Genomic DNA, 21719 nt, shown 5'->3' with positions numbered 1-21719 from the left:
GTTTCATATCTTTTTTACAAGTTTACTATTACAATAAAGACTTAATAATACTCAAACCAAACATTTTATTTAAGAAAATAAACACTACCCTAAGGTGTGTCTATTAAGTTGCTAGTTTAACGTTAGTTAGTGAACCAACTCCTCTTGACGCGTTAAGTAGGTTGAAATAAAACGAATAGAACAGCATAAAGTTAATGACTACACAATCACAGTAACTTGTCTATAAGTTATACGTGAGCCTATTTTAATTTATAGTTAATGTTCGAGGTAACGAGCTGTCAGCTTTAGGGTTGGGAGTACACACATGCGCAATCTGCCGCAGATGCTCATTTGTTGGCGCCAGCGCCAACTGGAAACGAGTTTAATTTGGGCTCGGAACCGACTCGGTAAGCTGCAAACATTACTGCTCCTGAAGAGTTAGCTAGCCTCTTTAGCCAAGAGTTGTACCTTTACAGTTCTGGGTCATTCCGAAGTAAGTTATGGGCAAGTGTGTACGTGTATGCTACAATTAAAGCAGTAGTTTGTTTGTTATTTTATTGATAGTTTTGTAAACTCGGTTGTTGTCGAGCTTGTAGGTAGAGTTGTTGCGGTTGTTATCAAGCTAGCATCAAAGTGAGCAAATACTAGCTATATATAAGTAGTCCGGTCAACAGTGGTGACTGTTTTTGGGAAATGTGTGGAGAGGAAGCACAGTTTGAAAGAGTCCTTTGCTGTCTGTTCCTGGTTTGTAAAGTTGGATATTAATGCGTCTAAATCATGATGTAACTATACATATCACGTAAAAGTAAAACAAACCGTAACGTATCGGTTGTTTTATAGTTGTGGATTGTGTACTTCTCTGTTAGTACTGAATTATCACTGGTACTACTCAAAATGTCCTCCCCAGGCCTTTGTGTTGCTGCTAGAGTTGTGGCTGTTTGGGGGGGCTTCACTACATGTTTCTTTGTGGTGTTCACGGTCCTTTTGTAGCATTAAACTGCAGGATCTTCAGGGCTCAAATATCTCTAAAGGTCATATAAAGTGTATTAAAGTGTGGTTTTAGCAGCAGATTCGCTGGTGTTTGCTGTAGAGGGGCTTATTTTACGCGCTCACTAATAATGTTGGCGCGTAGGATGAGATTTAAATTATGATAGTATGTAAATGTGATTTCATCGGGCTTGGTTTTGAATGAATCTGTTTGTGCAAGATTGCTGCAGCTGGTTGAAACTGTTTTCATCTGAGGGCCAACTTCCTGGTTAACAAACACTAACGTTGCTTCTAATATTATTATTTTTTACAGACAGCAACCTCCAAAACCATGTCTAGACTAAGGTAAATACCCATTGTGTTGCTATATGAATTATTATGTATGATGATTAGTTGTTCTGTTGTAAAATCGACAACTCCATGTTGAGTTCAGTGTGTTTTCTTTGCAGTGGTCGCCTGCAGAAAAGATCTGAAAATGCTCCAGGGCAGAAAAGCAAAGTAACTAAGGTAATAAACTAATCATTTATGAGACTACAGAACAGTTTTCATTAGTTGCTATATACACAGAGGTCTGACATACAACTTATTTCTTTTATTTTCAGCAAAGCAACAGAAAAAAGATCCAGCCCCTGTCAAAGCTGCAGTGTGAGAAGGTATGCCCCTTTCTTTTATTCATTCAATAGAATAGATTCTACTTAATTGTCATTGCACAGAATACAGGTACAAAGACAATGAAATACAGTTTAGCTTCCAACTCAGAGTGCAACATGGTTTTTAAGTGTTGAGTAGTTCACATATTATATCTATTCAGAATGTGGAATAAACTGTAATGGGTATGCATATGTTTAATATATACCATGTGGACATATCAAGCTATGCAGGCATTAGTAAAACATATGAAGTGCAGTGTGTAAATAGTAATACTAACAGTGCACTTATTTACTGGATAAACAGCTTGAGGTATGATATGAGTGTTTATGCTATACACACACAGTGATATAAACACACTAGTGGACAGTAGTGTTATGTATGGGTATGTGAGAGCTTATTTAAGTAGTGATTTATTGTTTGGTTTATAAAATGACAGAAAATAAAGCAAAATGTCAATCCGAAGTACAAAGGGAAGTCTTCAAATATCTTGTTTTGTCAGATTAAAAACCAAATGATTATCTATTTGATGAGATATGAATCGTATAATGGCAGGACATCTCCATATCTAAGAAGCTGAAACCTTGTTCTTGGACAATTAAACAAAGTGATGCACTGTTTTCTTTGAGTAAAATTAGGAGCAAAGAGTGCCATCAGGGATTCAAGAGAATAGACTACAGTTATAAAGAGCCAAATCCTTCTTCCTCCCCCAAGCATATCATTTTCTTCAAGATCATATCAGCATTGCAGAAATATCTTGTGCTGTTTCCATCTCTGTGTTGCATTCAATGTTCTCGTTTTCTACTTCAGAACTATACAGTACTTGAGTGCGTGGCTGAGCCTTGTGTTCTCATCAAAGCTGCTGTGAGGGGAGTGGACTGTGAGGCCGTTCTCACTGCCACACACACACTGGTTCAGCCGTCCCCTCTGCCTCCTCTTGGGTGAGTTTCATTTACTATTCAGCCATGGTTTGACTCGTAATTATCTTCTGCCAGACAGTTTAATACAGTCATTTAAAACCCCACAATATTTTATTTATTGTAATGTCAGAACATGAACATTTTCGAATTTTCACATTTGATGGACTGGATATCTTTTTTGGCCATTTTTACTTGCTGTCGAAAAGTTGCCCATTTAATTGAATTGGTTAAAGACAATTGTTGCTCCTCCTTCTGTCTGCGTGTGCAGATGGGGATCTCCTGAAGACGTGTGGGTGAAGATGGTGGGCAGGGAGCAGAACTACACACACAGCAAGAGCTTCATGCAGAAACACCCCGCGATACAGCCCAGAATGAGATCCATACTGCTCGACTGGTTAATTGAGGTACGTCGGCAAAGGAGTCTTAACAAAACACACAAACATGCTCCATGAAATATTTGTCACAGTTAAAAATGTATGTCTAGACTAGTTGTAAATGCATAATTAAAAATGTACAAAATTCTAACCCAATTAGTTATTGCCTGTGTGACATCCGTCCATTTTCACATCTCCATACAGTAGGTGTTCAAGCCTTGTTTAATATCTTGATCAACGCAATTTAAAATCAGGCTACTAAAACATTTATTTGTCCAATTATGATATTTTCCCCTAATAGTATAAACTTGAAAAAGTCATGTCATTTTCTTTACTCTCGATCGATCATCACAACATTTTTTAACCTTCTTCCTTTTGTCGTTGTCTCCCCAGGTGAGTGAGGCCTACACTCTCCACCGGCAGACGTTCTACCTGGCTCAGGATTACTTCGACCGCTTCATGTTGACGCAGGACAACATTGAGAAGAACATGCTGCAGCTCATCGGGATAACCTGTCTCTTTATAGCATCCAAGATGGAGGTAAGGAACAACAGGCAGGCATCAAAGCATTGCAACAAACTAAAAACTGCAGCAATGTGAGAACCAAAGCACGTCCCAATATACTTGATGGCATCACAACTGTATTTTATTTGTACATACAGTATAACATGCTTGTTCTTTAAATAATGAAGCCATTTTCCTGTCTTTGTAGGAAGCCTGTCCTCCCAAGCTCTCACAGATGGCCTATGTGACTGCAGGGACTTACTATGAAGAGGAGATCCTGCAGATGGAGCTCATCATTTTGAAGGTAATACTATAATAAGTATATCCACAGTTTTTGACTCATTATTCTTAATTTGATCAATAAAATAGCTGTGATATTTGCCTAACTCAACCCATTTCCCTCAGGCACTGAAGTGGAGCCTTTGTCCTGAAACAGCCGTCTCCTGGCTGAAGCTTTACTTCCAGATGGCATCCATGAGCACAAACTCTGACCTGCTGGAGTCGCAGTTTCCACAGGAGGCTTACGTGCAAATGACACAGGTAGGTGTTCACATTCATGTTATTTAAGCACACGTCCTACTGACGAAAATCCCTGTCTCACAGTTGAGTTAAAAAACAAAAAATGAGCATGTCTGCGTTGCTTATTAGATTCATTCTGATGAACGGCACTACCTCAGTGGAATTCAATCAGATATATCTCTTGTCTTTCTATATCTTATACCAGAGTAAATAATCTGTCAGTATGTATGGTAATAACACCACAAAAGAGACTTAACCTTATATAAATGCTATTTATTTTTCAGTTTAAGTGTGGCTCATGTCTAATGTTGTTTTCTCTTATATGTTTCCCAGCTTTTAGATTTGTGTATCATCAACATAAACTCTCTGGACTTTGAGTATGGAGTGTTGGCTGCCTCGGTGCTGAGTCATTTCATTCATCAGGAAACAGTGGAGAAAGTTTCAGGTAAGATTCACATTGTGTCAGAAAGAGCTGAGGCACTTGTGTGTATTGTGGTTATTATTCATAAGACGCGACTGTTTCTGATTCATGTTCTGACCCACAGTGTGTAACCATGTGTACTGTGTGTTCTCAGGTCAGCTCACACACTCCCTGCAGCAGTGTGTGAGCTGGATGGCCCCCTCTGTGGAGGCAGTTAGCTTTTTTGGCAGAGCGGCACTGAGAGACTTTGTCAGTATAAAGAAAGAAGACCGACACAACATCCAGACGCACCTAGACTACATGAGCATGCTGGTTCGTATATTCTGTTGAGATATTGCATTACATTAGTTTGGCTTCTTCTTCAGGTGATTTACAATAAGTACATTTAGCCTCCTTAAGAATAGGAGCTACATTCTTTCCAGACAAACTAAGAGTGGGATTGCATTTTCTACAATCATTAACACGGATGATTGTTAACATTTAGTACAATTAAATAAACTGTTTAACAGCAAAGGGATCTTTTTTGTTAAGAGTGAATCTTTTAAGACTAGATGTCCCCATTAGGGCTGCAACAAATAGTCATATTTGTTTATCTAATCTTTTGGTTAATAAAAAAAATTTAATAATTTCTTCAAACATCCCTCCAGCTATATCTTTTAAACTCAAACTCAAAAATATTCTGTTTATTGTGATATATGACAAATAATCAGTATTAGGATTTAGGAAAGCCTCTATCATTCGTCTTAAATTAATTATTAGTTTGATATTAAATAAACTAAATCAGGGGAACTGATGTATGGTGTGCATTCTTTGGAATTGACACAAATGTAACTCAAGGAACTGTTTTAATAGAGCTGCTGTATCTTTAACAAATCTCGAAGAAAACTGCCATAACACATAAGTACATTTGTTTTGCTGCAGCTATTTCTATTGGTTTCTGACTTTTTACTCGTGTTATTTCAGGAGGGCGTCAATCAAAAGGAAGTGAGCGGCCAGTTCCTCACTCCTCCCAGCAGCACAGAGAAGAGCGTCTCACACTGAAGCTCAAGAGGAAGACTCTGAAGAGTGTGAACCAAGAGGGCCGGGGTTCAGGTCCCAACCAGAAGAGCTAGAGTACTGGAAACAGCTCCAAACCAGAGGCAGGCGGACTGTGAACCCGAACACTGAAGAGTTTACTCCACGCCTGCTGAAGTGAAATGTCTCTGAATGCATTATCCAGGGTCATATCTTTCTAAATTATTGGCCAAAGCTTTTTTTTGCTTGATTTGAGCAACTGGGTGCTTTAAATTCAGAAATGAATTGTCATTTCTAGGAAATGAAAGTGATGTGCAATTGTTTACTTTTGTAGCATATTAAATATGTTGGTAGTCAGCAGATCAAATCTTTGAAACCCTGCTTCAGGGTCAGATGAAATGTGTCATTGTTTTCAAATGGATGACACTGCCACTCCTTCAGCTCATTTCTCAGTATGACTTTGTAGCTTTTTATGAACCTTAATGAAAGCTCCAGCTGATTAAGACATATTGTTGCTGTTGTGAACCAGCCATTGTTTGTGTGACTCAGGGCCATGAAGAGTCAGTGATTTATTTTCTTATTCTCATTTTAAATGATTGCATGTGTACAAATGAGCAACTGTATTTATTTTAGAAGTTTATTTTCTACCACAAAATAAAAAATGTACATTCCCCACCCCCCCGTCTGACAGTGATTCACACTCTTCTAGAAGTAGAGTTTGGCCATGGCCTGCAGGAACCTCTTCTTCCTCTTCTGAGCGGCCAGCAGCAGCACCTCCTCGGGGTTACTGGTGTTCAGCTCCGTCTGCCCGATCGCTTTGATCTGAGGGAGGCAGAGGCAGGACATGTTATTGTAGCCTCTGAAAGCATACGGCTAGGTGATCTGCAACATTTGGTTGGAGTTTAAGATTTTGTATAGCATATTACACCTCTTTCAACAGCATTTTAAACCACTTGGTTAAAGCTGTTTCTATTGATAGACATGGTAGAGAACTGACTTCCAAAACCCCATTTTAACAACATTTAAAGGGGACCTATCATGCAAAATGCACTTTTGTACGTCTTTTATACATGAATATGTGTCCCCGGTGTTCCAGGGAACTCACCAAGTGTCAGAAAACACAACCCTCTCTATTTTCCTCCATACCCAAATCTCTAAAAAAGGGGCTGCAACGGATCTGATAAAAACTGATCCAGATTTGAACACTGTCCTGACGTCAGGACGGTGGTGCTACGGCTATTGGGCCAACTCCACCAATCAGGAGGAGACAGCCACGGCCATTGCCGTTCGAAAGCGCTGGAGACGTTGTAGTACATATGCCAGGCCAGTAGATGGTGCTGTTCTCACAGAATCAGCCCTTGCAAAAACAGAGCTAAAAAAAAGTGCAAATTGAGCGAAATGAGGCATGGCTAAAATGCATGATCTGTTTGGTATTTTGAAAAAGAAAAAGTATAAATATGCCTTATATAGGTATGGTCCTACACTATATTATTCAAATATAGCATGATAGGTCCACTTTAAGTTAGATTTACTTTATTTATCGCACATTGGGAATTTTTTTGCAGTTTTAAACTCAATAAATAAATGCCAACTGGGCTGTATCATGTAACTGTAGTGAAGACTACAACCACATGTGGTGTAATTTACAGAGAAGCTGAAGGATAACATGTTTCACGAGAGCTAAAATAATGCATTAACCATGGAAGACACCCGCTATCTGAAATATAAATAATAATATCTGAAATGCATCGAGGGAACACTTTTTATTCCCTCGATGTTGGCTATCAAAATGACAGCAACAAACTTGATTCATATTTAAAAAGATAGATTTAACTCTGTAGTCGAACAGCAGTTTTTATATATACAGCCTGGTGTTAGAATCAACCTGATGTAATCCACTGAGGTTTGAACTCCTTACCGCTATTTGTCTCTTCTCCGTCTCGCCCCGCTTGTGGTGAATATCTCAACACACTGTCAAGGAAAAGGGAAAAAATGGACCTCGTAACAGAAGGTTTCTTAAAAACAGAATATAAAAGTTATAAGTAAAATCAAGTGCATATGATATAGTGCAGGTTAGAATCATTAACAGAAAGGATACGGGTGAGGTACTCCAGGATGGTGACGTCCCAGATGTAGTCATAGAACGAGTCCATGGCATCGTGACTGTGGGGACAAATGAGGACGTGAGAGGTGAGAGGAACAGTGCTTTCGGTCTAAACGGTTGGGTGTGTAATGTCGTACCTGTTCTGTTCTTGAAGAGCTTTAAATGCCGTCATGTAGTCCACCTCTCGCAGAAACTGACAGAGAACAGCCACCTGAAAAGGATAAGAGGTAACAGAGTTAAACATGGAAAATCAGGCGCTTAAAGGCAGATTAAAAATTGACAAAAAAAAAGTGTGCACTGTACTTTGAAACAAACGATCGAACAATTTTGATATCAGGATGTTAAGATTCTAAAGCAATTAGCAGCTGCAATTAATCTTAGGAAAAGGGAGACTGGATGACCTCTGACCTGTGTGTGGCAGTTCATCATTGAACAGCACTTGATCATCCTCTTCAGGACCTGCAGACAACAGAGAGTTAATACAGGATTCATTTCAACATATTTGTGCCTGCAACTGACATTTCTATTTTCTGTGGGTTTGCCTTAACTCAAATCTGAAGACAAGACCATTTTGAAACAGTTGGCTGATAAGTGTTTAGTAACTATATTCAGTATTTGGGCACATGGGACTACTGTTTCCTATGTATTGGATTATATTATAGTAGTCCCATGTGCCCAAATATTTAATATAGCATGATAAAGAAATGGCTGTATCAAAAGAGCACATGACCTAATAAAGCTCAATATAACACACATATATGCAGTGTTAACTTAATATTCTATATGGAAGACTAATACGTTCATTATAGACTTATAATTGAATAAATAAATTAGCATTTTCCCAAAATCCTGACTATTTCTAAAAGTGTGATCCTGGCTAGATTTCAAGATCCATCACAAAACTTGTGTGGCTATTTTTCTTCTCATACTAGATTAGGTGTTTGTGCACATATGGGATCATGTTATTTAACAGTAGAACAGTGAATACAGTATGTTTAGTCTCTTCTTTTTTTCTTTTATTATTGTAATTTGATCAGAGATAATGTATTATGTTGTAGTATTGTAATTATCGGACTGTAGAAACTCATTTTAAAATCACTGTTGATTTGTTCGAAGTTATCTAGCTGTTCATAGTGAAAGTCTGAATAATGTTTTCTGTGTGTACCTGGTCCGAGTAGACGTCGGGGGCCACAGTTTTGGTGAAGAAGTCTGAGCACACGGCTCCGGCCTGGAGGTAAAGGTTCAGAGCAGCAGAGTACTGATTGGTCACTGGGAACAGAGAGACAAGAGCAGGCTTCAGGGAAACTGAGACGTAAGGACACACTTCTGACTGCAGATGTCACTACAGGAACAAAGGCTGCTGGTCTGTTCTCACCAAAGTAGATGTCTGCCTGTGTGATGAGCCACGACTGGTTGTTAGGGTTCAGGGTGAGGGCGTAGGACACCAGCTCTTTGACCGTCACCGCCACAGCTTCCACATCCACTGCCTGGATGCTGGTCCACGCACACAAAGTACATTTAGAGGCTTTGTTCGAGAAATTGTAATATTTCATTAAGAAGAAAAATAGTTCTTACTTTAGCAGAGTAGATGGCCAGATGGTGAGGTGTTCGGCTGTCACTTCATTTACAATATCATCCTAAAGAGGGAGGAAACAGTACGTTACCCAGGAGAAAATCAGTGATACTGTGAGCAGGTTAGAGAACAACTCTCAGTGTCCTGCAGAAAAAACTTCCATCATAACATGGTATTTGTGCACATGGTGCAACATTGAAGCCATTTTAGTCGCTACTAGTGTTTACTTCCTCCACAACCTTTTTTTTTCTTTTTGTGTCTTAAAGATGAAACGGCAACAACGTCAGCTGATGATCAACCTGCAATATTCTCCATTAAAAAGGCAAGACTAAAATCTAGTTTAAAGAGGACATATTACACTCATCTTCAGGTTCATATCAGTATGTAGTGTCTCTACTTTAAAGAGTCCTCTCCTGCTGATGTTCAGGTTCATATCAGTATGTAGTGTCTCTACTTTAAAGAGTCCTCTCCTGCTGATGTTCAGGTGTATATCAGTATGTAGTGTCTCTACTTTAAAGAGTCCTCTCCTGCTGATGTTCAGGTGTATATCAGTATGTAGTGTCTCTACTTTAAAGAGTCCTCTCCTGCTGATGTTCAGGTGTATATCAGTATGTAGTGTCTCTACTTTAAAGAGTCCTCTCCTGCTGATGTCCAGGTGTATATCAGTATGTAGTGTCTCTACTTTAAAGAGTCCTCTCCTGCTGATGTTCAGGTGTATATCAGTATGTAGTGTCTCTACTTTAAAGAGTCCTCTCCTGCTGATGTTCAGGTGTATATCAGTATGTAGTTTCTCTACTTTAAAGAGTCCTCTCCTGCTGATGTTCAGGTGTATATCAGTATGTAGTTTCTCTACTTTAAAGAGTCCTCTCCTGCTGATGTTCAGGTGTATATCAGTATGTAGTGTCTCTACTTTAAAGAGTCCTCTCCTGCTGATGTTCAGGTGTATATCAGTATGTAGTTTCTCTACTTTAAAGAGTCCTCTCCTGCTGATGTTCAGGTGTATATCAGTATGTAGTGTCTCTACTTTAAAGAGTCCTCTCCTGCTGATGTTCAGGTGTATATCAGTATGTAGTGTCTCTACTTTAAAGAGTCCTCTCCTGCTGATGTTCAGGTGTATATCAGTATGTAGTGTCTCTACTTTAAAGAGTCCTCTCCTGCTGATGTTCAGGTGTATATCAGTATGTAGTGTCTCTACTTTAAAGAGTCCTCTCCTGCTGATGTTCAGGTGTATATCAGTATGTAGTGTCTCTACTTTAAAGAGTCCTCTCCTGCTGATGTTCAGGTGTATATCAGTATGTAGTGTCTCTACTTTAAAGAGTCCTCTCCTGCTGATGTTCAGGTGTATATCAGTATGTAGTATCTCTACTGGGACATGTCTCCAGGCTTTAATGTTCAAAAAGCTCTTTATTTTTCTCATACTGCCTGTGCTGTAGCACCTCTTTTCACCCTCTGTCTGAAACCAGAGCCTGGTCTGCTCTGATTGGTTAGCTGGCCGGCTCTGTTGTGATTGGTCAACCGCTTTGAGATGTCCTTCCTCTTAACCTATCACGTACAATGTGTTCGAGCACCAGCCAATAGAAGCGCAAGTGTTACTTAGTGATGTCACTATGTTATGGAAGTAAATAAGAAGTCCAATTGAGGCGTTTCAGGCAGGGGGGGGGGGATGGGGAGAGAGACCCCTTCTGGAGGGAACATAGGGGTTTCAGCCTATAAAACCTATGTAACACACTACAGGAAAGGCAAAACCCTTTACAAAAAACACCCTTATTTAAGTTGACCAAGAAGAGAGGATATTCTGGCTAGATTGACTGAACAAGTCATTTGAATATATACTGTCCCTTACATTTGTAGGCTTATAACCCTTGTTTGAAGTCTTACCTGTCTCACCCTGTCTCTCCCTCTTACTGGTCTTGCTGTTCTGAAACCTACATTTCCCGACGGGGATTAATAAACGTTTATCTTAAACTTTACTAAAAATACCAGTATAATGTTGTATGAAAATCATTAAATAAATGAATGACATTTGACACAACTTGTTTTATTTAATTATATTATTTTTAATAAATACTGTTCCTTACTTATTTTCTCTCCTTGTGTGAAATCTTACCTGCTCTAAGATGTCTTTCCCTTTTACTTCTCTCGCTGCTTTGAAACCTGAATTTTGTTAAATACTTGTCCTTATATATTTATTTGTTCTTGTGTGAACTCTTACCTGTCCCACCATGTGTTTCCCTCTCACTTCTCTTGCTGTTCTGAAACCTGAATATCCCTAGGGTGATTTGTAAAGGTACATTTAACAAAAAGAACAGGATAATCTTCTATCCAAAATATTTAAAAAAATGTGGAAACATCTTGTTTGACCTAATCCTATTGTTGATATTCTAATATGTAATGTTCCTTTTACATTTTGTATTCTTATTCTCCTGTGAACTCTTACCTGCCCTATCTTGTGTTTCCCTCTCACTGCTTTTTCTGCTCTGGAACCTACATTTCCCTACAGTGATTGGTAAAGGTTCAGTTTAAACTTCACAGGTATATGATCAAATTGGTTAGGACAAAATGAACCCTACACCACACAGCCTATGTAAGACTCCGCAGGGTGCCATCAATGTGGAACAGTTCCGAATCTAACAGCTGAAATCATGGACATACCCGCACTATGCTGTGGAACCTGACAAACAGTGAGATGAGGGTCGTCAGCACCAGCGGCTCCTGTGAGAAACAAGAAGACATTTGCACCATTAGCACCTCATCCAATATGGATGTAATGTTTGGAGTGTTTAGTTTGTTGAATACTTACTCTAAGTTTCTTGATGAAAGTGATGAATTTGCTCCTAAATGGGTGAGAGAATGAAAGCACCAGAATGAGCGTTAGTCTCAGTGTATGATTGTGTTGTATTGCTTTGCGTTGTTCTCAGATCTGAGTGTTGGCAGTGTACCGCTGCAGGATGCCCATGGAGGACTCCCTCTGTTTGATGAGCCCCACTCTGCCGTCGTTGTTCCTCTTGTGCTGGACGGACATGCTGCAGATCTGCACCACCACGTCCCACAGCTCCTTGGCTGTGCGCCGGCACTCTTTAGGACCCGGCAGCTCTTTGCACGTGGAAGCCAGCAGCTGACCGATCTATCAGAAGGAAACAGAGAGGAGGGAATGAATCAAATCAAAACCAAAAGAGTCCTGAGCGTTTAAACCATCCCACAGCCAGATGAGGGTCCATCATCAAAAAGACTTTGTTAAGGGCCGTCGTGTAGCCCAGCTGGTAGAGCAATTTTGTCTTTTAGTAAACAAATCATATGGCTTAAACCTACAACAATTGATTTATTTAGCCAATTCAGCGGCAGTACAAGAAGCTGTGTGCACAACATTTACTTGTTATCACATTCTAGAGTCGGTGTGAAGCATTGAGCACACACAAAGCATTGTTATTATTTTGTATTTGATACATTTTAGTCCAACATTCACTCGTCTTTCAAATATCAGTCTTTTAAGCTGCTAAATGCTCCACTTTGTTGGTCAGCTAGACTCTAAATGTATCTGTTATGTTGTGCTTGACAGGTCACACTGGCACGTGTTCATGTGTGTTGTTAATGTAGAAAGTAGCAACAAGCAGATAAAACTACTTAAGACTAGACAACATGGTTTAATCATGCACTGATCTATTTTGTGTGTTTCTTAAGTATTCTTAAGAAAGAAAGCCTTTCAAATAAACTTTTGGATGTTTATTTGATTTACTGTCTATTTGTCTATTGACATTTCTCCTCAATTCACCAAAAGTAAGCATAAGATTGCCTCATTTGCATATTTAAACATACCACTTCAGCAAACAAAGTGTTCATGGTCTCCCAGTGAAGTTTAGGTCATCATACAAACTAGACTAGATCATTCCCCAAAGAAATGTTATTGGCTTTTTGGACCAAAGTAAGAGACAAAGATATCATCTGTGTGAGTGCATTAGTCAGGCAGTATCTGACTTTTTACCTTGATGTACGGGTTGTTCATGACCAGAGAGGGGGGCACCTGCAGGGTCAGGTAGTCATTCTCCCTCCAGTTCAACATGAAGGCCACACACTCCTCCCCCACCACCTGACGCAGAGGCAGATCTGGAGACAAACACAGAGTTCAGTGCATCTGAAAGGTGTGTGCTGATGTTGCTGTGGTTTGGAATAGTTTGGTATGCGTTATGAAAAAAAGCAACTGTTTTTGTATTTAGCACAGGACAGAGTAGCAGTTGTGTGTTTTTCTTTGTTCTATAATGTACAAACTTGATAAATGATCCTTCTTTTTACTGCAGGAGTGAGCGAATGATGATGCTACCCACATAGATAGAGTCAAACCTTAATGTTAGAGTGCCTCCAAAAGTGTCTAAACTATTGATGATGCCAGAAAATATAAGACAAATGATAGTTAGGTAAAAATCAGGTGCTCCCAGTGCTTCCATCCTCTCACCATGTATCCTCATCTCCAGGTATCCCCTCACCCTGCTGACCAGGTCTGAGGGGGGTCTCTCCTTGCTGCCCTCGGCTGCCATGGTCTCATGCGCGCGGACCTCCAGCAGCAGCATCTCGTTCAGCATCACCTGCCTCAGCTTCGGGGAGAACTCGGTGACCAGCTCCAGGCAGGTGGAGTACAGCTGTCGGGCGTGGGGAAAGTCCTGAGACAGGAAACAAGGATTTACATTTTAAACATTGTTAGAATCCCAAAGCTTATATACCTCTTGTAAGTGTTTAAATAATTGTTGCATTTGTCCACAGTGCCTCAAACATTTCCTCACCTATTTTTACTATTTTGATGAGCTAGGTTAGTTTTTCTCTAAGTAAGTAACATTTCTGGGCACTGATCATGTAAGCATTCTTTTATTTGACACAGCACCATATGTCATGGTTTCATATTATTCCCTGTGTTCGTCCTCCTGGTTCCTGCAATTTATTTTGTATTTTTATTGTCTTTTGTTGTATTTTATTATATTTGTATCTTGTCTTTTCATTTTCCTCCTTATTGGGTTATATAAATAAACTTTGATTTTGATTTGAAATGACAGTTAGAGGTTTTCAGTTTTAGTTGAAAAAAAAAGATACTTAGAATATAACTTCAATTCTTTTTTTCATTGATGTCTTTTATGTTTAATTCAATGTTAAACTTGTTAAATAAAATAATGTTTTGATTGAGTTTTTTATTCAACAAGCAATATGTTGTATTTTAGCAGTATGCTGAATGCAGCAAAATGGCAGAACTAAGTACTCTTGCATAACCCTGGGTGTTTCTCAATGTCGAGTACGCTTGCTTGGTAGCACATGTCTGCCGAGCATCTTGCTTCAGAAGCGAGGCAAGAATACTTCCTGGCATTCGGAAAACGAAGAGTGGAACAGGCTAGCAAGTGTGCAGGTGTGCGTCATATGAGAGGCCCCGCCTTACATCTTCCGCCACAGATTTGGGGAAATTGGTCCGTGCGCAAAGCATTGTGGGGATTTTAAGACCGCGGAGTCTACAAATGTGCAGCCTCGAAATTTCTCCTAACGAAGTACGCCGGGCTCGGTAGATTTCCAAGTATGCTGGACATTGGAACAGGCCTTTGGCGGCACTCGATGACGTAGTATGCTTGAAATAGTGGCTCTGCAGCAGCTTTACTCGCGATTGAGAAACACCCCATTTATTGACCCAATCTAATATTTGTTTCTCGATATTCAATAACCTTATTGTATATTTTCCTCACTAGTGCAGCCCTACCTTTATTGATATGCAGTGCAGTCCTTTGGCCATGAAGATGTAAACCAGGTCCTTAGTCAGGTTGTCTTTGATGCCCAGGATCACGTTGATGTAGTCCTTAGGAACTTCCCACTGTACACACAAACAGGAAGTGGTCTTTTAAATACATCATTATATCTGAAAATCAATAAGACATTTTCCACAAAAAGTTGAAAATATCCTTAATGGTGGCTATGGATCAAATCAACCATGTTTGTTACTCCTTAAATATAGATATCCAATATGTTAATGCTTCTTATATCTGTTTTCTCTCCTGTGTCAGTATGTGAGCTCTGACCTTGCTGTTGACCCTCCAGAAGGGTCTCTCAGCCATGCCGTGCAGCTCGATGAGGATCTGTCTGATCCTGCGGGGCTCCAGTGAGAGGATGAGCTGCTGCTCCAGCTGCCCGATGCTCACACTCGACGAAGCTGAAGCACGATGCAGGAAGTGAGACTGGGAGATTTACAGTTCAACCAGCAGATTACACACCTTAGATGAATGCCGTACCTGGAATGTCATAGAAGGAAGGCAGAGGCTTGGCGCTGAGGTTGATGGTGGCTGATCTCTTCCTCAGCTGCTCCACCAGCACCTTCCTGTCCTCCTCCTTCAGCAGCTCCACAAAGAGCTTATGAGAGGAGACCCCCGTCAGCAGAGGCAGCTCCTGCAGGGTCTCACACAGAGTCCTGCATAATGACAAAAGCATCATTGAAAAGAGGCTTCAAAGATGTTAAACACTGCACAGCAATCTGCATTCTAGCCAGCTGTAGGTTCTGACTAAATAAAGGCTTTTAGGATCACTTTACGTACATCAGCGTATCGTCACTTTAGGTGGCCCTACTCTGCTCATACTCACTTCATGAAAGTGGCCATGTTCCTCCTGGATGACTCAGATGGACGGTCTTTTCCCAGGGAAAGTGTGCACACCTGCAGGACGGAGAATATTACATTCAAATGTACAGAAGCCTTTTTTTTATGAAACTATCACGAGAAAAAAAGAGATACATGCTCCTCAAACCTCTGCACAGTTTTACTTCAATTCCAAAAAATCCTATCAGTTAGATTTCATAATTCTTTTTTATTATTATGAATCCTCATGCTAATTTTTATAAAACTCCCACAAATGTTTTTCTATGAGCAGAAGGGTCTTCACTCACTGACACCAAATGGGATAATGGATAAGACTTCTTTGCATTCTTTAAAGGTCATTTGAGCTTTATTTTATAGTTGATTTCAGAGTGAAGGAAATATAGAGGCATAAGTCGTACTTAAATATTCTGTATGTTCCAGGTTTGAACTCTTCAATCAGTTGAAGCTCTAAAGCTTAAATTACTCCTGTAAGAATCCCTCATTAGACGCACATATTTGAGACACAAGAAGGCGAGTACGTACCTCTAAAATGAAGTCCACCATCTTCTTGCTGGGCTTGAGGAGCAGCTGGTGGAAGCGCACACTGAGCACTTCTCCTTCCAAAGCATCTCGGACAGCGTTGCAAACACACAGCTTGTAGCTAACCTCGTCCAGACTGGACTCCCTGCAGAGCATCGAGAAATAAGATGTTTGTTAGATTCTTTATAAATATGCAAGTGGACTCTTTGCACTATATATTAAAAACATAAAATAAAATGCAATGCCAGCAAGCAGTTGATGTTGGATGAAATGATGTTCTCACCCTTGTTGGACCTTGTACAGGAACTCTCTGAGAACAGAGCGTCTGAAGTTGTTTGGCAAACTGCGGCACATGTTGTCTTTGATGAAGGCTTCAATGACAGCCTGTCAGAGAGAGGAATACATCATATAAAGTACTTTGCTACCTCCATTCTGGTATCTTTCATTCAAGTTTGATCTACATCTTAGGTGTTACAAACAGATGTTCAGATGCCTGCAGCGTGCGCTCTGACCTGGTGGTTGTGCGCTCTGATCAGGCTGTTGATCTGGTTGTAGGGTGTGTTCTGTGTGTCTGACGGGTCGCAGTCTTCAGTCAGAGCTTTGCAGGCGTTCCAGTAGCCAGCCAGACGCTTCTCATCCAGGTGGACGTGGATGGTGGAATCCAGCTGAAAGAAAAGTGTATATGAATTACTACTGGTATTGAACTGTAACAATAAAAGGACTGAAAGAGTCTGTGCTGGTTAAGTTCAATTGGGTTTTATGACTAGAATTAGAATAACATTAAATAAATTGTTTAAACATAATGATATAATAATATGATAAGATTGTGCAATACAAATATACAATATGTATATTAACTAAATATAAGTGTAATGTACAGTATATGTATACATTAAGTATATACATATTTGTTTTATCTTTTAACAAAATGTATGTTTCTTTCCTTGAATTCATTTGAATAATTGCTTTGGTTTACATATTGTTCTCCATAAAATGATATCATCTTTTCGTATTTGTGAATGCAGAATAATGTGTTTCTACAACGATGTGCCTACCATGATCTTTGACTAAATACATAAGTGATACACAAGTGAATCTACCTTTATAAACAGTTCCTTAGTCTGTCTGAAGTGATCCCGGGCTTTCTCATAGGCTGTTTGATCTGTGCAGCCTTGCTGGAAGAAAATCCCTCCCAGATCATAATTCACCTGAAACACCAAAGTACAAATTAAGATCCATTTCATATTCAACACACTAGAAATGCAATGATTGAAACTTCCTTTCTCGGACCTTTGTTTCAGATTGATTGGGAAATTATGTTTTACAAGTTCTCCCTGCTTCGATAAGGTTCATCTGATTGTATTTTGGATGTTATGCAGACCGCTGACCTGACAGTGCAGCTCGTCAGCACTGATCCTGAGCCCTGCGGTGGAGGACTCCGTCTCCCCGTTGGCAGCAGCGTCAGCAGCCAGCAGGTCCAGAGTCCTCTGAGTGTGAACATAGAAATCTTTCTTCAGCTGCAGAGCTCCTTCCAGGACACTGATGGAGTCCGTCGCCTGCTCTTTCAGCTGAGGGCAGCAAGGTATTTGAGAGGAAAATCATTATTTCATAGCCAGTGAAAAAGGACAAAACCGGATTCCTTTAACAGGGGATATAATGAAATGCATGGCAAAACTATGAGACAAAAGAAAAATTGGATAACATGATTCATTTCTTATATAAATATTATGTTATGCATAAATAATATGCATAGCCCAAGCAGCCTTTCACAAGACCCCATTATTTAGAAAAAGAGAGCATACTGTAAACCAGTGTGGAAGTTTAAAAGCAAGTTAATTCCTCTCTCAAAAGTCCTTTGAAATTAGCAAAAAGTTGATATACTATACTTTCTTGTTCTAAAAAAAGTTTAATTAACATGAATAGGATCAATGTAGGCTAGGTGTTTTCTAAATCCATTCTACTCCTCATCCGATGTCACATTCAAAACACAAGGATATTATTTATACAGTACATTATAATAAGAAGGTTTAATATGCTGTCATTTTGAGGTATACCTGGATCATTCTTAGATGATTTTGAAATGGGTTTAATAGTGGATAAATACCATGATAACATGTTCATAGATATCATCAATGTCGTTCGGAGAGAAATTAGAGAATTTCATAAAAAACACATGAACTCACCACAGTGAGGATGTTTTCAGTCATCTCCTTCTCCTGCTGCACTATACTTAACCTGCGAGAGACCATAGCACAACAAATCATCATGTAGAGCACTTTTATAAAGTTATATTTGTATTTCCTAAATGTGCAACTGCATACAATAAGCATGAGGAAATGTATTTGCTCTGTTAACAACTTTAGCTTGGTACAACAAGAAGAGAAGGATTAGAATGTACATGTTCATCTGGTGAGGTCCTGGTTTGGTCTGTTTCTCAGGGAAGCTGCTCAGCACAATGGTTCTGATGGCCCTATGAAAGAAACAAAGAGAAATACTTAAGATTAAAAACACTCTGAATATTCTTTATTATTTGTATTCATGCAGTTTTTCTTCTTTGTGACAAATGTGAATACAATTGATGAAAAATAACAGAGAATAAACAATCTGAAGTGCAAAACGTTTCTTCGTACATCAGCTTTGGATCTTACTCACCAGCGGTTGTATATGATGACAGCCATGGCCGTAGTGGGAGGCAGAGTGGAGAGGTCCAGGTCCACATGTTTCACCCCTGGAGGCACTTTGCTCACACACAGGAGCTCGTTGAGTAACATATTTAATACTGGAATGGTCAAACTGGAGGGGAAGAAAGGATAAATAAGGATATGATCCAAACATCTGTATGATTTTATAGACTTTCATACATTCCAAATTGACTTAAAAGCAATGTGGACGAGCAAAGAAAAGCATGAAAAATCACACTGTCTTCCTCAGCTTAAACAGTATATGAAAGAGCCTTTCACACACACCTACACACACTCTTACCCTTTCTCCAGAGCATCCAGATCCCACTTCATGTGTGCAGCAACCTTCAGGGCCAGCAGCTTCAGGGTGCGGTTCCGGCGGTTGTCTGCTGGAGGCTGCACCTGGTTCTGCTCGTTCACAGAGGGTTTGGACGCCTGCTCCAGGAACTGGATGATCAGCTGCACTGGTGTTGGGTCTGTGGAAAACACATACACACATATATGGACATTGAAAAGCATGCAGTCCATTTATTTAAGGTGTCCACTCAAAATGTAAGTTATACATCCTTTTAAGTTATTTTGCAATTAAAGGTAGGGTAGGTACGTTTGAGAAACCGGCTCGAGATACACTTTTTGTTATATTCCATGGAATGCTCTTAACATCCCGATAACAATGAATATCTTAAGTGCTTTGACAAAAAATCCATAAAAGAAATTCATCTGTGGAAGCCGTGCTGTAAAAAGCACGACCAATCATTTTAGCCGGCCTGGCTAAAATAACTGGATGGCCTACCTGCCTGTCAGCCTTCCATCTGTGCACAAACTTATCTCGTGCCCTCATTGGTCATGTGCACGTTCGTGTGTGTTGGAGGAGGGGCTCTGTAAGGAAGTGGCAGATTTTCTCCGGTTGTGTATTTTCAAATTCTAGCGATATCGAGCCGGTTTCTCAAACTTACCTACCCTACCTTTAAGTGTTATACATGTAGAAAAAAAAGATGGATTATATTAAAATGGGTGATTATTATACAATATTCAAAAATAAGCATGTCTTGAGTTGAACAACTTTGAACATGATACAAAAATAGAGAGAAAACATTTATATATTATAACTAATAATGTGCTTTACTCAATAATGAGTAATGACGAAGAGATTTTTGTTTCATAACCAAGGCATAACATTCATTTATATATATTTTTTTTAATCAAAACTACTTTGTCATAAGGGGAAGTTGTGTCGCAGTTGATACAGGGCAGATTATTTAACGATAGAACCAGTGTTTGTGTTTTATAATTTGGTTTATTAGATGAAGAGACCAATACCAATCTGGTAAAGGCATTGTACATAAACTGTTCGTCCCTCATCACACTGATCTGACCTGGGTATGACTTCTGCAGGTGGTTCTCCAGCAGGCTGCCGTCCAGAAGGAACTCAAACCAGGACGTCTGGAGGGGGGTGCTGGGCCGGCCGGTGGTCACAGCAGCCACCCGGTCCACCGTCTCCACACTCATCCTCCCCTGGGGAACAGGACACATTCTGGATTTAGTTTCATTGATTAACACACCCCAATAAAGGCTTGCTTTATTTGTACTCTATATTGGAGCTCTATGTCAACAAAGTGAAATTGTGCTGGAACAAAATGATTGCATATCAATTTACCACACAAGATCAGTTTACCAAATAGTCATCAGGAGGAATACTACTGAGCCTCTGAAAACAGTCTAAGTGAATTGCTATTTTATAGTGTATTTCTAATTGTGATAGTTATGTCCCAAAATACCAAGGCAAATTCACTTCAGCTACCTCATCATAGAGATGGACAGCAAAGATGGAGTGCTGTTATTACTTCTTTTGACAACATAATTTCTGTTGGTCACATTTAATAATCCCACACATTTAGTGTATTTTCTGTATCACACATTTCATTATTAAGAGTAGTAATAGAAACACATTCACGAACAACACCCAATCACGTTTATTTTAGGCTATGTTAGCCAGCTATGTAACTATTTATTTAAAGATCGTAACATTAGCAAAGTTATATTCAATATTCAGTTTATTTTCTGCGGTGACCAAGGTAGGTTTATTTAGATCATCGTGTTGTCCCGAGTGGGCGGAGTTTAAATATGTCCACAACGAGAGAGCGAACATGACTGAACTACGGTGGATTTTGGCTTCAAGTGTATATGAATCAAGCGCACCTCTTCCATCCTCTGCTGTGTGTGGAGCTGCCGTTGTTTTGGGCTAATATTCTAGCTAACTAGCTAAACTTTTCAGCCCGGTCCGGACACACTGGGACGGGTTAGCTTACCTTTATAGGTCAAATGGAACAAATAGAAAAAAATGAGCCTAATATACAGAATAACCTCCAAAATAAAAGCTGGAACAGCTACATGGACTGTTTAATTCTCACATAATGTTTTCTGCGCTTCGACATCTCGCCGCCTCTTCCGGTTCCGCTTCTTCGCCAGGGAGACACAGGTGCGCAGTGTTTGCGCATATTTATACTGCGAGCGTGGACCGGCGTGGACTTAATGTGTTATTATAACTGTGCGTGTCAAAGGCTACTCACTTTATTGCACTTATAAGTACAATTTAGATGTACTTGTAGTTTAGTCTAGTATTCTTCATTTATAATACTTTTATCGTTACTTCACTATATTTAATTATTTAATTATCCCTTCCACAGCTATTACTGAATCACTTTTGGGGAATTATAATATTTTGTCTGAGGCCCTATCGAACACTCATTTAAGATGTGTTTTTTTTTTAAAGAAAATTGAGTGATATAATACTATAATATGAATTCATTAGTTATATACAATTAAGTAGTAAATTAATAAACTACATGGACAATCAAATGTGAT

The 21719-nt window shown here is 39.5% G+C and overlaps 2 protein-coding genes across 5 annotated transcripts; one reads left to right on the top strand and one right to left on the bottom strand.

The window, feature by feature from the left end:
* Positions 1–307: 307 nt before the first annotated feature.
* On the top strand, positions 308–6041 carry LOC117478094 (G1/S-specific cyclin-E2-like). Of its 2 annotated transcripts, none has more exons than XM_034124989.1 (12): positions 308–386; positions 1280–1311; positions 1416–1473; positions 1569–1619; positions 2425–2555; positions 2803–2938; positions 3302–3448; positions 3621–3716; positions 3818–3952; positions 4265–4376; positions 4507–4664; positions 5316–6041. In XM_034124989.1, exons 2-12 carry the CDS (start codon positions 1298–1300, stop codon positions 5391–5393), a joined length of 1116 nt encoding a protein of 371 aa, XP_033980880.1. In that variant the 5' UTR covers positions 308–386; positions 1280–1297; the 3' UTR covers positions 5394–6041. The 2 variants fall into 2 exon arrangements, with proteins under 2 accessions (XP_033980880.1, XP_033980879.1); XM_034124988.1 differs by having other exon boundaries at positions 378–472.
* Positions 5986–21311, bottom strand: ints8 (integrator complex subunit 8). Of its 3 annotated transcripts, none has more exons than XM_034124987.1 (28): positions 21164–21311; positions 20231–20369; positions 19156–19330; positions 18826–18966; positions 18572–18643; positions 18357–18408; positions 17562–17741; positions 17274–17381; positions 16686–16838; positions 16457–16557; positions 16177–16318; positions 15641–15711; positions 15295–15470; positions 15085–15215; positions 14769–14879; positions 13491–13695; positions 13023–13144; positions 11983–12167; positions 11844–11877; positions 11696–11755; positions 9046–9107; positions 8846–8964; positions 8636–8739; positions 7879–7929; positions 7608–7681; positions 7465–7529; positions 7285–7328; positions 5986–6188 (listed from the first exon to the last, which is right to left on the bottom strand). In XM_034124987.1, exons 2-28 carry the CDS (start codon positions 20361–20363, stop codon positions 6072–6074), a joined length of 2988 nt encoding a protein of 995 aa, XP_033980878.1. In that variant the 5' UTR covers positions 20364–20369; positions 21164–21311; the 3' UTR covers positions 5986–6071. The 3 variants fall into 3 exon arrangements, with proteins under 3 accessions (XP_033980878.1, XP_033980877.1, XP_033980876.1); XM_034124986.1 differs by having other exon boundaries at positions 21054–21285; XM_034124985.1 differs by having other exon boundaries at positions 21266–21284.
* Between the last annotated feature and the right edge of the window lie 408 nt (positions 21312–21719).

The sequence above is a fragment of the Trematomus bernacchii genome, unplaced genomic scaffold (assembly GCF_902827165.1).
Source record: "Trematomus bernacchii unplaced genomic scaffold, fTreBer1.1, whole genome shotgun sequence".
NCBI lineage: Eukaryota > Metazoa > Chordata > Actinopteri > Perciformes > Nototheniidae > Trematomus > Trematomus bernacchii.
This window is presented reverse-complemented; position numbering and strand designations above follow the sequence as displayed.